This window comes from Antedon bifida, chromosome 4 (assembly GCF_963402885.1).
Source record: "Antedon bifida chromosome 4, ecAntBifi1.1, whole genome shotgun sequence".
In the NCBI taxonomy this organism is placed as follows: domain Eukaryota; kingdom Metazoa; phylum Echinodermata; class Crinoidea; order Comatulida; family Antedonidae; genus Antedon; species Antedon bifida.
The window spans coordinates 20007433-20023135 of NC_136229.1; the positions used below are offsets into that span (position 1 = coordinate 20007433).

The following is a 15703-nucleotide window of genomic DNA, read 5'->3' on the forward strand; positions in this document are numbered from 1 at the left end:
AAATAGTGCAGCTGGGCTATATTAACTTGTTTTTAAATCCACCATGAAAATTTAGAAACATTTCTATTTATTTTTGCTATGTATTGTACACCATGACATACATGTTCTTATAATTCTAGTACTTATAAAACCATGTCATACAGTATATAATTGTTTTACATGAAAATATAAATAAAATCTTTCTTCCTTACATACCATTATGTTTTTAATATATAAATTTTTTTCTAACCGACCCAATAGCAGCTGTTTTATAAATATTAGATATGCTATTTAAACAAGATTAATATAATTTTGTTGTAGTAATAGTATTCATTTTTTCTGCACATAAATTAGCATAATGTATCACCTGACATCAATCTATTGTTAAAACTGTTTTTGTTTACTCCAGTAGGATTTTTAATGAATATTAATAATAAATTTTTTTTAGATCTATTGTGACGTTTATGAATTAATTATTCCAGCTGAATTAGTAATTATTTTTTACATAATATTAATAAATAATTTTAATACATACATAATTTTATTTAGATCCTTTGTCAGATAATATGTCTTAGTTTACATTATATTTTTAAAATGCATAATAGATATATATTAGGTATACTTTCCATTTGAATTCTGTGTTTTAATTAGCATAATTTTCTTGTCATACAATTGTTCATGAGTTTTGTTAATATTAACAATCATTATACTGAAGTGGATATACGGGATTTCAGCCAGATGATTGGAAAAAATCTCATTTGCATATTCACATTTGAAATGCGAAAGATTCAATGAGATATGTGTAGTGTGATATGCGGTCGTGATTTATTGTTATTCTCTGCCAGCGACTATATCATTACTGAAATTAATGTACAAAGCTACACCGGTTGCTTCAGTAGACACCTATGCTTGGTCTTGTCGACTGTGTTTATTTTACTCTGAGGGCCTAGCAGAATCTCTAAGCCTATCTGACCTAGCTAGGTATTTTGTTACCTACGCTCATCCAATGCTGAGTAAGAAGACAGAGTTCATCTTCATCATTTGCTTGGTTATTATTAAAGATAAATTGTATACAGTTTGAGAAACGGTTGCCTGATGAAGGGGACGGTGAAACCTAGTGATGCTGTTTCGCAATCCACAACGTCCACCTCTAACCTAGGCCTCACAGGTTTAGCGTCGCATTTGCTACATGCTCGGGAAGGTCAGCCTTGCTGGGTGAAAATCATGTCAAAAACCCCTCCTCAGCTTACTAAGGTAAGGATAGATTTCACTACACTGAACGTGTAGTAATACATCTCTGGAATTCCATACCATAGTGTCTTGTATTGAGCAATAGGAGGTTTTGGTCTAAAATCTATTTGTACAGAAATATGGGTCTATAGTTTAGAGTTCAAATTTATTTGTGCATCTAGTAATTTTTAATTTATTTGAGTAATAATGTCATATAATTGATTTTTTTTTTATTGATACAGTGTTTGAACATTTATTAAAATATGATTTTTTCTTTTATAATATTATCCCATTATAAATTATTTGTATCTAGAGCTAAAATGTATTTGCAACACCAATATCATTAAAATTTCAGTCTTGGTTTAGAATTTATTTGAGCAGTGGGAATTTGTGATGTACATTGCATTTTATAGTCGGTGAATAAATAAAACAACGTCTCTGAAATTTGCGTTAATGATATGTCGGTTGATTCTATAAACTGTAAATGTGTTCAATCCTGTGGGGCTTAGAAATAAATGATTTTATTTTATAGGTAATAATGTTGTAATTATTTGTAGTATTAAGTTACAGATTTTCCATTAAAAATGTTCTTTGTATATAAAATGTATACAAAATATATATTGAATATTTCTATCTGTACAAATGGTATTGAATAATTATCAAAGCATGCCCTTTGGTTATGAAAAAAAGATCTAGTACAAAATAGATTTACATATTTAATGATTTCTTAATAACTATTATGTCTGATATTAAACTAGCTAAAACAATCAATTTGAGGCAACCCTTTGAACAAACATGTTTTCTTTTTGTTGAATGTGTCCCCTTAATAGAGGTACTACTATATTTGTATTGTATGCCAAAAAGTTATTTGTAGAGCAGACTTACTGGGGAATACTATGATTATAAAGAATATTGGTTTTTACCTTGATTTAAACTCATGCTAAATTACACTCAATAGTAATAAACTTTATTGATTAATTGATTAACGTTGTGTAATTACCTCTAATTACTATTATGCAACTGGAGATTTGTAAATAGATATTGTTAATAATCAATAATCAATCAATAATATGGATGTAAGTGAATTATTCTTCATTAAATTCTTATTTACTTTTGTATAAGATTTTATTTGTTTTAACAAATTAAGTTTTTACTGATAATTGTATGCTGTACATTGACGATGATTTTAAAAGTATTGAAAATATTTGATGAAAACATATAAAACAATTTTTTTAAAGTTAAATTTTTTTTATGCAAATAGAAGGTAGAATTAATTATAAAATTAGCTCTATGTTGGTATTATATTTCTTTAGTATTATATATATTTTATATTTCTTACATTGAACTACTGCTGTACAATAGAATAGAATGTGGTTGTATAGAGAGACTATGTGTCATTTATACGTGAAAGCATAATTATATTCCAAATGCATATATTTGAAATTTGTTAGGGTTATTGCACAGACACATGCTTTAGGCGTCAAGAGATTAGAAGATTTATATTTAAAATATTGATACATAAAGTTGATAGAATATGGAAAATATGCAAAATGATATATGACTTTTAGATGTAACTATCCTAAAAAAACTAAAATATTATTAGAGAAAATATATATGCTGAGTGCGCTATCGGAAGACGGCATATTAATACTGTAGGTAGTTTTACAAATTTATCTTGATAGTGTATTGAATATACTGCACAGCAGGTGAGACGACTAGATTTAATATTCGTTTATCATTATCATTTCAATTTTCAAATCTTTTCACTTGGGCAACGAATAAATGTATGATAAGTAGATGAATAGATATCTGACATGAATGATAGTAGAGTACAGTAATGAGTTCTCATCAATGAACACATGGTCATAAGTAACTTGAAAGAAAGAGATAAATGTATAGGTTATAGCGATATCTGACATGAATGGTGGTAATGCATAGTAATGAGTTCTCAATGAACATGTATAGGCTCGTTTCTGCTAATTTAACACACAAAAAAGAGAGTTCTTGTTATGATAATGAATGTATAAGTTGTAGTGATATCAGTCGGCCATCTTGAATGTGAATGCTAGAATGGTAATGAGTCTTTTTAAATGTTACACATAGTCAAGCTTGCAATTAGCTTACCTTACCTTTCTGAAATAATCCATCAAAGATATACTGGAATAATCTGGCATATAAAATTACACTAAACTAAAAAAAAAGGCATTTGCACTTTATTCTTCAAGAATTAATTTTTCTACATCATATACAAACAACATAAGATAATTATATATACAATGCTCAGTTTGTAATCCTGTAGAGAAGACCTCATCATTAGTGAACGTTTGTTGGTGAGATTGTTCTTCAAATTTTGTTTTCATTTTTGTAAACTGCACTAAATTAAAAATCAGTACACAACTACTGAACGTGGACACAGCATACAGTAACTGTGTAAATAATGAGGTTATATGTTCATATTAAAATTTATATTGAGCTGCAAATTAAAATTGAGTCGTATAGAGTGATATATTTTAATTGAAATTACTTTTCCAATTCACAACATTTACTACATTACAGTGTCACAATAGTTTTAATTTAAATACAATTTAAATGTCCATCTTCATAAACGATAATAGATATTGATACACTATTTAGGAAATAATATTATTTTTTATAGCCATAAATAAAAATACTCATTAAAGCTTCACCAACCGTGACTCTCTCAAAAGTAATTTTCTGATAATTAATCATCTTTTTAATTTTTAAAATGATAAAGATTACACTCTAGAGATTTCAGAAAATCTAAAAATCAATATATTTGGCAAAGGAATTAAAAGTATTTTGTTTTGCATTGTAGTAAGGAGTATGCTAGGTCAATATAAGGTTTTGTCATGCATATATCCACCACTCAGGAGAATATGATTTCAAGGTTGTAATTAGAAAAAACATATTTTTTTTATGTTTTACATTGTTTGTATAATGATTGTTTAAAAAGATATTGTGGCAGGTAAAGTCCCCCAAGTCATTCTATATTTTTAGAATAATTACTAATGTATACATTGTAATTATTTTTTTGACATCTGAGAGTTTGTTTCGTCAATTGATGTAATAAAATGCACATCAGGTAATCAAGTGTCATTGCTATTGTATCAGAGGATTTTAACAGTGTCAAAGGTCAGGAGAGTTTTACGGTTGGAGAGCAATGGTGTGTTTCTTATTGGCTTAAATCATGGAGGAAAAAAATAAGAAACTTGTTTTTCTTTCATGCTTTAGTTACTTTAGTTTCAAACAATAGAAAAGCCTTAAATATACTACAGTGCTATATTATGTATGCATATAATTATCCTACATATAATATACATATGATATTACATAGGCACTATGTTAAAAACCATAACTCAACATCTGAACAGGCCTCATAAATTCAACATGAGTGGTATTTATATTTTAAATTCCAAACCATTTTTTTAACAGAAAAGAGGTCAAAGCAGGAATAATATGTAACCTATGCTAAAAAGCTAGAACACTTCATTATCAACGTGCAACGACTTCCTTCGTTTTACGATTCAAATCATGCACCACAAATAATCCTGAATTGTCAGATGAAAAACTGTAGTAACAAATTAAAATCGGAAAATTAGTACTGTAATCATACAATATAATATCAGGTTGAATATTTTGAAGAAAGCATTTTTTATTTATAATCTCCTAATAGTTTCATGGTTAGTGTGTTTAGAAACATATTTACAAAGAAAAAAATACATTTAAAATGGATGAAAGTTGATATCAGATTACTATGAATTATTGCCATAGGCTAGGCCAAAATAAAAGAGAATACTAGTGAAGTAAGCTCAAATGTTAGTTTCTATAACATCTTATGCCACTGGGGATGGGCAAAGGTCAAGTAAGCAAGGAGGATACAATCACATCAATCATATAAATGAGAGAAAAAGAGAGATTTAATTATTGTGTTAAAAACAACGCAAAGAAGTGTTGCATTTATTTTTTGCTTGTCTGTCCTTTTTGCTTGATATGTATTTGATTTATCTACTTTTTATTGCATTTGAACCATATTGAAAAAAAATCAATTACTATAATGATAATAATCATGATTATTAAAGCAGTGAAGGCTTATAAATAAATTAGAATTTACAATGTGTTGAGTGATTGTTAATTAAAAATTGAACATTAAAGAAGGATGATTTTAAGATACTGTAATCTTATAAAAATAAATTGGAAATTATAATATTGATCGAAAGGCAAATAACTGAACAAATGACAATGCTGTGGGTATCGGTGGCTGCATCTCAATGAAGTTACAACTAAAATAAGCAAACAGCTAAATCAAAACGATCAAGTAAAAACAGCCAGAAAGAAATCCTTCCTTGGTGCAATTATAGAATTATATGTTGGAAATATTTCTCCCTCGTATGTATACCAATACTAACGATATACAGTTGTTTCAAATATGAGCAAAAAATGTGTATCGTCGATACACCAAAAATAGGTCAGACTTAAGTCAAGATCATTATTGTCTGAAAATTACATAAAGCAGACAATTGATAGTCACATCTGTCCCTGATGCCCATTCCACATTAGCCAAAGGAAGCTCTTGAGCCTAGCTAGTGGTGTCTAAAAAGCCGCTAATATCTCTCTACACTCAGTCAGATGACGTGTGATTTTTTTCCAAGCTGTATTAACTGTAATGATTTCTTTTCAAAATCTCATTAAACAATATATTTAATTTTCCTATTCAATCAATTATATATTGGAATATTATAGTAGAAGGAAAAATTCTATTATCACTATAATACTCCCATAAGCAATACAATTTTGTTGATAAAGTTTTTAAAAATTGCAATAAAAATAGAAAGTTTTTATGTTTTTATGAACAGGAAGAACATGTGGAGATACGGAATAAAAAATACCAAAATAATTATACAAACTTGAGGCAAAGTAACTGGTTTTAAGAGGGAAAGATGATATGTAATAAACTCTGTGAATTATTGAATGTTTTGTGATTGACAGTCCTGTGTAATACTAATAGATCATTAAGAACGTGCTCAAAATTGGTAGTGCAACAAGCCCTGTACAATGTTATATGGGTGTGTCTTTGAAAAAAAAAAGCTGGGTGACTCCACCCTCCTTCAATAAGCAGTGGATATCCAGTAGAAATACTTTAGGAGAGGGTTGCTGGCCCTTGAATAAAGTGAACTCATAGGTTAAAGTTCACCATACCATATTTCTATAAAGTCTTATTTGGGATACAATATTGTGATACTTAATATAATTTAAATTATTTATTAATATACCAATCAATAATGTTAAATACCCATTGATACTGATAAATAACTTTAATTGTCACATTTCTAAGTCTTTAGTATCTATTGTAAGTTTCTATCTGTTAAATTACGCTACTGTATTAAGTGCAGTTTGTTTTAAATCAAATTATTTTCATGCTTTCAAAATCCTAATCTTATTACTGTGTACAAATCTTTACTGCTGGAATCAGTCAGCCTGGCAGGGCTATTTGAGATTGGATGGTGTTTTTCTGCAAGTTAATATACATAGTTTCTATGCAAATATGCCTGTTATGGACACTTTTTTCCTGATAAATTCACTTTAGCTACTGTAGTCAGGCGAACAGAAAACAGGTGGATTTTATTGTTATTGGTTTTGAGCAACATTAACACAATTTGTTGATGGTATATCGGACAAATTTCTGATGCCTTTACTTTGCTGAATCTTGTTTGCATTTGTGAGTTAATTTTGTGCAAAGAAATCTTGTATGCAGTGAATTGTTTTAGGCCTACCAAATGTTTTTATTCTTGAATAGAAGGAAAGTAGAATAATGTCATCACTGTGTAATCAAAATAAAATATATTTATTGTTTAAAGTAAATTATTTGTTATCATAGAGATTATATACATAGTTTTTTCACTATTACTTGATAAGAGGTGAAGAGTAATCAACACATGCGCTCAGTGTAAAGGAAGTTGGTCCAGGAAGGAAATGATCAAACCATCTGTGTATACATGCTAGCCATCTTCGGTACTAAGCTTTATATGTTGGTATCCAGGGTGTAATCAGCCCAGCTTAGAAGGAAGACCAGTGGACTGTGAGTACCGTTTACCGTGAGTACAATCACAGGAGTTAACAGCTTGATGTAATTATCAACCCCACTGGGTTTTTGGTATGCAAATTAGGTGACAGTTGGAAGTAGCCTATGATCAGATGTAACAGAAACAAAGGCAAGCAAGCAGACCCACTTTGTCTCTTGTCAGCGAGCTGAAAACAATACATAACAGGACAGGGTTCTTTTGGAAACATACAGTATAACATTTTGATACAGAACTGGACTGGTTTCTCTACAAATTGGATGTTTTAGTTGTTGAATTTTCAAACTTTATTTTGATCTTTTATTTCTTTAACTTTAAGATGTTTCCAGGTTGGTTATTTTGTAGAAGTTAATGAAGAAATCTTAAAGATTTTATAGTTATAAACAATAAGCTTTGACTGAACGCTTGATGAATTTTTATCAATAGACCAATTCTTCTATGGCTATCACTATTTGTACTTGAGGATACAAGTTGTTTATGTTGGATGCTTTTAACTTCAGTTGTATTTTGGAGATGACTGAGGTAGCATTATTTTAATTTTTGAAGGAACGAATTTGAATCAGGATTTTTAGTATACATTTAATTATTACTGCTGGACATTGACACATTCTTTTTGAAAGGCATCAACATGATGATTAGTGGTGGATTAGCAATGTCCCAGATGCAAAGTCCTGTTCATGCGATGGCGCAATACTCAACGCCGATGCAGGCGTCTGTTCAGGCGTCCGTCCAATCACAGTTGAGTCCATCTCAATATGTTTATTGTTCGTCTTATCCACAAAATGGGACAATTTTACAAGTTTCCGGTAAACAACAATCACTGGTAAGATAGAATGAATATTAATTTCCAAATAAATAGAATTTTAATGATTATTTGAATTTAATATTGAGAGAATATCACAAGGTTTTGAGCTAAATCATTTTTTTAAATTTGTTTAAATTACATTTCTTAGTTTGTAACAAAATTGTATTTGTTAAGTTTTTGCTGAAAATTTTACAAATAAGGAACTGCCAGCTTTTATTCTGACCTATGACCTCTTGTTTCTGATTTATTAGCTAAAATCAATTTTCATGACTGCAGTGGCACAGAATTTACTTGCAATCCCCACATTGCTATTCACTACTAGTAGTAAAATAATTCTCACGAACAGTCAAGTTAAGTCTATTGCCCTTTTGTGAACTAATTAAACTTATATTAATATTATAATTGGAAAGATTATTTAACTTAAGAATGAGTATTTCAATGCTGAATCAATATTAAGACTATAAATACTCATGAGCCAACCGACTCGAAATTGTAAATGTTTTGCGACCAAACTATTTTTTTTTAAAGGATCTATGCTTTATGAATCACTAATTCGGTTGACTTGAAGTGTGTTGAACTTGCTTATGGTGCCATTAAAACAAATGAACTTAATTGACTCCACATTTAGAACATTAGCTTAACCATATTTTTTATTTGTTCTTTCCTTCATGATAACTGAAAGTAAGTAAAGTAAAGTGTTCTGATTGTTATTAATTTGTTTTTACTTTTTCATTTGGAATAGGCCTATATAATTATGTTTAAAAGTATTACAGTTCGGTATAAATCATACAGTTTCCCAAAACAAAACCTTTTTTTTAAGGTCCAGAAGATCTCAAATTCTTGTTTTACCATTAAAAACACATTTGGAATATCAGACTTTCCAGAAAACCAGACATATTAATTATTGTTAGACCAGCCCAAGGGTGTCTGGTATTTGTAGAGTTGTATTTCAATGGGATGGGATGGGCTAATTACAAATAAACAATTAAAAACAAACAATAGACTAAAACAAAAAAGCTAAAGGTGTTTCCACTACCATCAAATTAAACAAAGCTATTGTTCTATTTCTAAGGAATAGTTTCTACTTTTCACTGGTCTTTTCCACCTGCCAGCCCAGATACATCTGGAAAAACAGTTATTGCACAGTAGGAACTCCTGTAGAAGTATTTTAGCAACCAGAATATTAATAATTAATCGACATCAACAAAACAATTTAATTTCACTCCTTAAAGTGCATTACAATGTTATACCAATTCTGGTTTCAGATTGGGTAACAAGTCAATATTATTACTGTAGGCCTATATTATTACTCTCACTGTTGTTGTAAACTTATTAATTACTATTAGTTTGTATTGAATATCATTACAGAAATCCACTCATAGTTTCAGATAAAATAAAAAATAGCGACAGTTTACACACATGTATCTTTATTTGGAATCACTCTTGTTTTATTTAAAAATCAACTGTTAAATTAGTAGTAGTAGTTATATTTATTATTAGTTTCATTTTCCAAATTGTTCACTACCTCTTTCAGGAAATACTGTAACTAAAATTTTAACATGTGTAATCTCGTTACCTAGTATATAATAGAGTTGTTTCATATTTTTTAAGTGTATATAATCAACCACATGTTTCCATACTTCAATGAATAATGCACAATGTATAAAAACATTGAAGCGCAACTAGAACAGCAGTGTGTCATGCTTTTGAGATTATAAGCTTAAAGTTAGCGCATAATAATGCATTATATTCTAACTCGATGAATTATGTTGTCGCTTATGATAGATACACCAGATATCCACAGTAGCTTACTCTGATTTTTGAAAGCAATATTTGCTTAATCCTGGTCCATTTAAAATGGAATAGCTGTTTTTAAGTCCTAGGAGAATAGCATTTTTTAACTGTTTTAACTCATATCATCCATTATCAGTTTACCAGGTAATGAATATTCATGACATTTGAATATTCATAACAAGACAAAGAGCTTATTTTGAATGACAGAATTTACTACCAGTAATTTTTACATCAACTTTTTTCAACCATGCTGCTTTGCGATGAACAGTACATTTATTTTGTTTGAAATGGATTGACTGACTTTTCAAGTTTTGACTAGTTCTAACTGCAAAATAACATTTGCTATAGCCAAAATTTAAAATCATTGCATGCGTTTATTAAAGTGATCCAGTTAGTGGACTGTGATCTTGTTTTCCATTAAGATGAATATCTTAAGAAAGGTATGTAAAGTTAGATTATTTTTAACAATTTTGTATTGTGGCATCAGTGAGTTCCATGATATAAATTGATCAATTTATGCATACTACATTACTTAAATCTACTATTAATTAAATTGAAAATAACTAAAATGTGAAAAAGGTTGGCATAACATTGTAACAGCTCTAAATTTAATAAATAGCTCTAAATAAAATTCTTTTTAGTAATTTTTTTATTCTAGGCCTACGGTATTGCCGAGTTATACCATTTGTTTGAAAATATTTTACATTTAATTGCCATGTAATCAGATTAGGTTTTACTTGGAATTAGATTAATCTTAAACAAATCCTAAATAATTTTTTCCAGACGTGTGACCTCAAATATTTGTTCAGAATAAATTAATTTGTAATCAACATTTTCTCTATAGTACATATATATATATTAATTTAGTATAATCATGTAATGTGAAGCCTTCTTTTAATTCCATGTGGTTTTGACAAAACAAACTACAGTTTGTGATGTCACTAACATTGTGTTACCAAATTCATATTAGATGTTTTGTTAGCTAGTATTATGGAATGCTCACACATACAGTATTGGATGCCTTGTCCACAATCCCTGGCCAAGTTAGTAAAGGATTCTAAAATTAAAGTTACAAGAAAGTGTTTTGCAAAAAGTTTTTAAGTACACCATTACAATCAAGATCACAAGAATAGAAAATTAAATTGAATGACGCAAGTTGAGTGCCTCGGAGAACAATTACAGCACCATCTCACAAACTGTTAGATTTAAGTGTCGGTTATGTTCGACCATAAAATAGTGCATAAGGCGATTATGAGACGCTGTCTCCCTCACTAGATGCAAGTAGATTTCATCGTTTTTCTAAAACTGGATACTGTAAACAATGTAATTTGTCAAATAATGAACGCCAGTTGTTTCAATCGAATCAAATGGTTGTTGTTTAATCGGGTATATCTTTAAAAAATAAATTTTACTTTTTTTAATGTTTAACATTTAAAGTCTGCATTTTTTTTCTGTGTAGAATGAAATGTTTGTTGATGGTGTACTGTTTGTACTTTCATTGAACATTCAATTACCAATAGCAAAAATAATATGTTTTTTTAGTATTTCAATTAATAAATAATAATATGTAGATATACATTCTTCAATTTCAAAATATTTGTATTTAAGTAAATTGTTTATAAAGGCCTGTGTATATAGATTTTAAATAAATATTAGTACTGATAGTTTATGCAAAATTAGATAGTATAATACTGTATTTTCATGTATTTTAGATTACCATACTCTTCTACAACAGTATAATATGCTGATATATTTGGCTGTTGGCAAACATGTGTAGTTGTTATTATGTTAATCAGCCATAGATCGTGTCCTTGATAGGTTGGAGGTCACTCAAGTAATACTGCATTCAGTAGATAGAGAGAAGTGATCTTCAATCTCATCAGAAGCACGGGGTCGTTATAAAATGCTTCATAAGAAGTCAGCTTTAGAATTTTCATAGATGTGTTATCAAACCTAATCATCACGCTGGGACCCTAGAGAGTTCTTTCCCATTAATTGTAGTCAAATGTCTGCTGTGCAACTCATTAGCTTGGGCCTAGCAAAGTGGGTAGATAATCTGTATTGAAACGGGCATGGTTTTTAAAGCTGAATCCAATAAGTTGTTTGTACAGTATTATTGACAAAAATTCCTATATTGCCAGTTGTTTTACATAACAATATAACAATTTGTTTGTTTTAATATCAAATAAACGAAGAAAAGGTTTTTGATTGGTCGGTTACATGTTATATACAGTATAGATCATTATCATATGAATAGTGACAATATTCTAGTACATATTAATTATTTTGATTACTCTATTTTAGTTTAAATTTCATAATTAATAATTTTATAGAATATTTAGTTTTACAACCTAAAATACGAGAACAATTATTTTTGAATCAGAATTATACATTTAATGGTTTTATTGCTGCTGTTCTTTGTTATTTAAATTTTATTGTCACAATTATTAGTAACTTTGTAAATTTTCAGTCATCATTCATCAAACAGTATTGTCGGTATTTGAAATGTGTTTATTACAGCTTTATATTATTCTGATTTGCATGGGAGATTCCACTTACAGTACCAGCAAAAACAGACGAGAGTCGCTCATGCGTATAATGACTTCTGTTAAACACAGAGACAAAGACTAGAGAAGTAAAAATTCAGACAAATATCTAATAACACTGAAAATTCTACACACGAGTCGTCAAATCTGTCGCCTATATGCACTCTAAAATCAGCGTTTGTCTGTGCAGTATAAACGCTGTAAGTTGTCCTGAAAGGTAGAAGCTATTATCTAACCTAACATTTGCCGAAGAAACATCTTATTATATTCTGTCATAACTCGCATTACATACATTCTCCTAAAAGGATTTATACAGGCTTTTTCGGTAAGATGACGATTTAATCCGTGCGGGATGTAATCACCTAGGTCTTGAATGTGTAACGCTTTTTACGAATCAAACTACCGTCAGCAAGATCGGACTGTTTCAACGTGTTGTGTCAGTTGTTCAAATTTCAGTAGTGTCTTGGGAGTTTTAATGGTGTCATTTCCGCAATTTTGCATTAATATCTGCGCGTATGGCCTCAAACCAACACTTGGAAAATGAAACTTGGTTTTGTGCTTACAGGCTGTTTTTCCTCAATATACTAGTATATTTATATATAATCTAATAGTATTATTTCTTTGTTTTTTTCTTCAGCATCCTATGCAGATGGCCGGACAGCCTCAGCTGGCTGCAGCCTACCAAGCACAGGCATTCCCACCACAGAATGGCTTAGAGGCCTACCAACAACCTCAAGTGCAAACACCGTATGTACCTACATCTGTAGCCCAGGCACAGACAGATCAGGCAACGAGTTACACACAGCCACCTCCAACACAAGATGGAGTAACAGTAGCAGGCTTCCCTCCTGGCACGGCCGCAGATGGCACTACTTTTGTACAAACACAGCCTACCGGCACCGAACAAACAACACAACCAGGATTATCAATACCAATCACGGTAAGTTGAAATAGGCCTAGATATAAAGTATCATACGTTTCATAATTTATGTTATTAATGATCATATATATGTTATTAAATTATGAAAGCCTGTGATAGCATTTAGTGCAACATAGTTACAGTATCTGCTCTCTTGTTTAGTGTTTTTTCTGACTGACTTAACTGTGTAAGTTAAATAATTAACTATTGACTAGTTATTGATTGATTAATTCTTTTTATTATAAATATTTAGCAGAAGAATTCGGCTTTGATTCTAGGTTAGGTTGGCTTTTTCTCATTTTCACAGATTTTCCTTTACTTTATTTCTAGTAAACTATATGTATCACTCTTTTTTATAGTCCTTTCATTTTCACTCATATATGGCTGTGCACTTATTTTCATATTCCAGAGTTATATGTTCAAGTCAACTTGTTAAACTTTAACCTCAATTCTCTGAATTCATCATCATTCATCAATTTATATGCATCTGTTAGAAAATTATAATTAATTACATAAAAATGAAAATTTGTCAATTATTTATAAACATTGTCATTTCATATGAGGATACTGATGACACTATTTTTACTAATTTGTATTTTTGATTTATTTCTTATTTTTGTAATCCTTTCTTGCATCAATTATCTTGTTACAATCAAGAAATGTTTATTTTTAACCTACTTCCTTGCAGATTTTTTAATATGACTCATATGTATCATGTCACATGCTACACTCAATAATGAATCTATATAATTAAAACAATTGCTATCAGTAAGCTCTGGCTTTCTTGTTTGTACTCAAATGATGCTCTTCAACAAAATCCATACTTTTCACATTTCTGTGAAGCATTTTACTGTAATTCAATCTTTTTAGTGTAAATATTCTACCAATTTATTATTATGTTATTATTATTAGATTACTCTGTATTGCGTAAATGAAGGTCATGTCATTTGACCTTTCTTGTAAGCATTGGTAGTAGGTTGGAGTGTAACAGATTGTCAGGCCCTTTTTAATTTATACAAGCATATGTTGCAGTATAATTTATTAAAAGTAAATGTTTTTTTTCCACTATGACCATTAGGCATTTTGCCTCTGATGTCTGGCTAAAGGTTTAGTGCTTGTTGTGCAGACATGAAGCTTCCAGTTATGATTAAAAACGATTTATTATGCAAGGCTTAGATTCTCTGCATTCTTAAAACCAAATAAACATGGTCTTCTAGTGTTGACTTACTTAATTTGGTATAGTGTCTTTAGATAGAATATAATCTTCATCAATAGTATGTATAGATATACAGTATAGTACTGTAGATAAGTTAGGTCTAGAAATGTGTGAATAGGCAGATGCATGCACAGTAGTTGTCCAGGTTGGATAATGGTTGGAGCATGTCTTAAGTTTGTTGTATACTGTAGTACTCTAATCTATAGCACACTTTTCCTTTCTCCTGAAGTATCTTCATAACCTACAGTATGCCTACTATAAGTCTGTTCTTTGTAGGTAGATCCTGGCAATTCTTTTATAGTTACATTTTACATAATAAAGTATGTCACTTTTCTTCTTACAAACTCTATTCTTTTCCCACATTTCCTCTACAATTCTCATCAAAAAGGAATTAACGAAAGGTGTTATCTTACTCTTGCTTAGCAAATCCATTTGAAGATAATGTCATACTTATCATGCATAAGAAAAAACGCATACAACTATACGTAATGGCCTCATTTTTCGCGTAATAATTATATCGAAGGTGTAGACTTGCTAGTCTGTTTGATGTAGTGTAACATTACATTGTAGTTGACTAATGTTTCCAATAATGAGGAATGATGAAGAATGTACTATCATCGCAAATTTACAATAGAAAATATAACAATAATCATATTCCCTAAAGACTGTAGTGTGTGTACGATGTGTTATAGCTGGCGTTACTCTGTAGCAAATCATTATTTAGCAATTTTGCGAAGTCCTACTTTTTAATGACTTGTATGGAATTAAGAAAAATTACTATGTGATGCATATTGGCAATGATATTGGATGACATGCAATCATAAATCTTATTTTTGAATCATAATTTAAAAATTCCCTCAAGAAGATTACTGTATGTCAGTAAGTTTGTGAAAAATTGTCGTAAGAAAGATATATTCATCATTTTCCACACTTTTCATTGCCATAAACGACATCATCATCATCATCATCGTCGTCATCACACATCTTTCAATTTATTATGCATCATGTCATAATCTTCATCATCATCATCATAATTATTTCTACAGTATCATTATAATCATATCAGAATCCACTTTTGATTTCTATCCTTTGAATCTAGCAGTTAAGGTTTACCTG

General features: G+C 29.9%; 1 protein-coding gene across 9 annotated transcripts in view; it reads left to right on the plus strand.

The window, feature by feature from the left end:
- Positions 1–15703, plus strand: part of LOC144840997 (RNA binding protein fox-1 homolog 3-like) — a 59053-nt gene that overhangs the window by 26329 nt on the left and 17021 nt on the right. For 5 of the 9 annotated variants that reach the window (XM_078697129.1, XM_078697130.1, XM_078697124.1 and 2 more), the window contains exon 2: positions 13090–13392. In XM_078697129.1, the coding sequence (XP_078553255.1) occupies positions 13090–13392 (303 nt within the window). Of the gene's footprint in view, positions 1–678; positions 1234–7159; positions 8131–10320; positions 10347–12587; positions 12778–13089; positions 13393–15703 lie in introns of those variants that run through there. The other 4 variants (XM_078697128.1, XM_078697125.1, XM_078697131.1 and 1 more) reach the window with 4 other exon arrangements.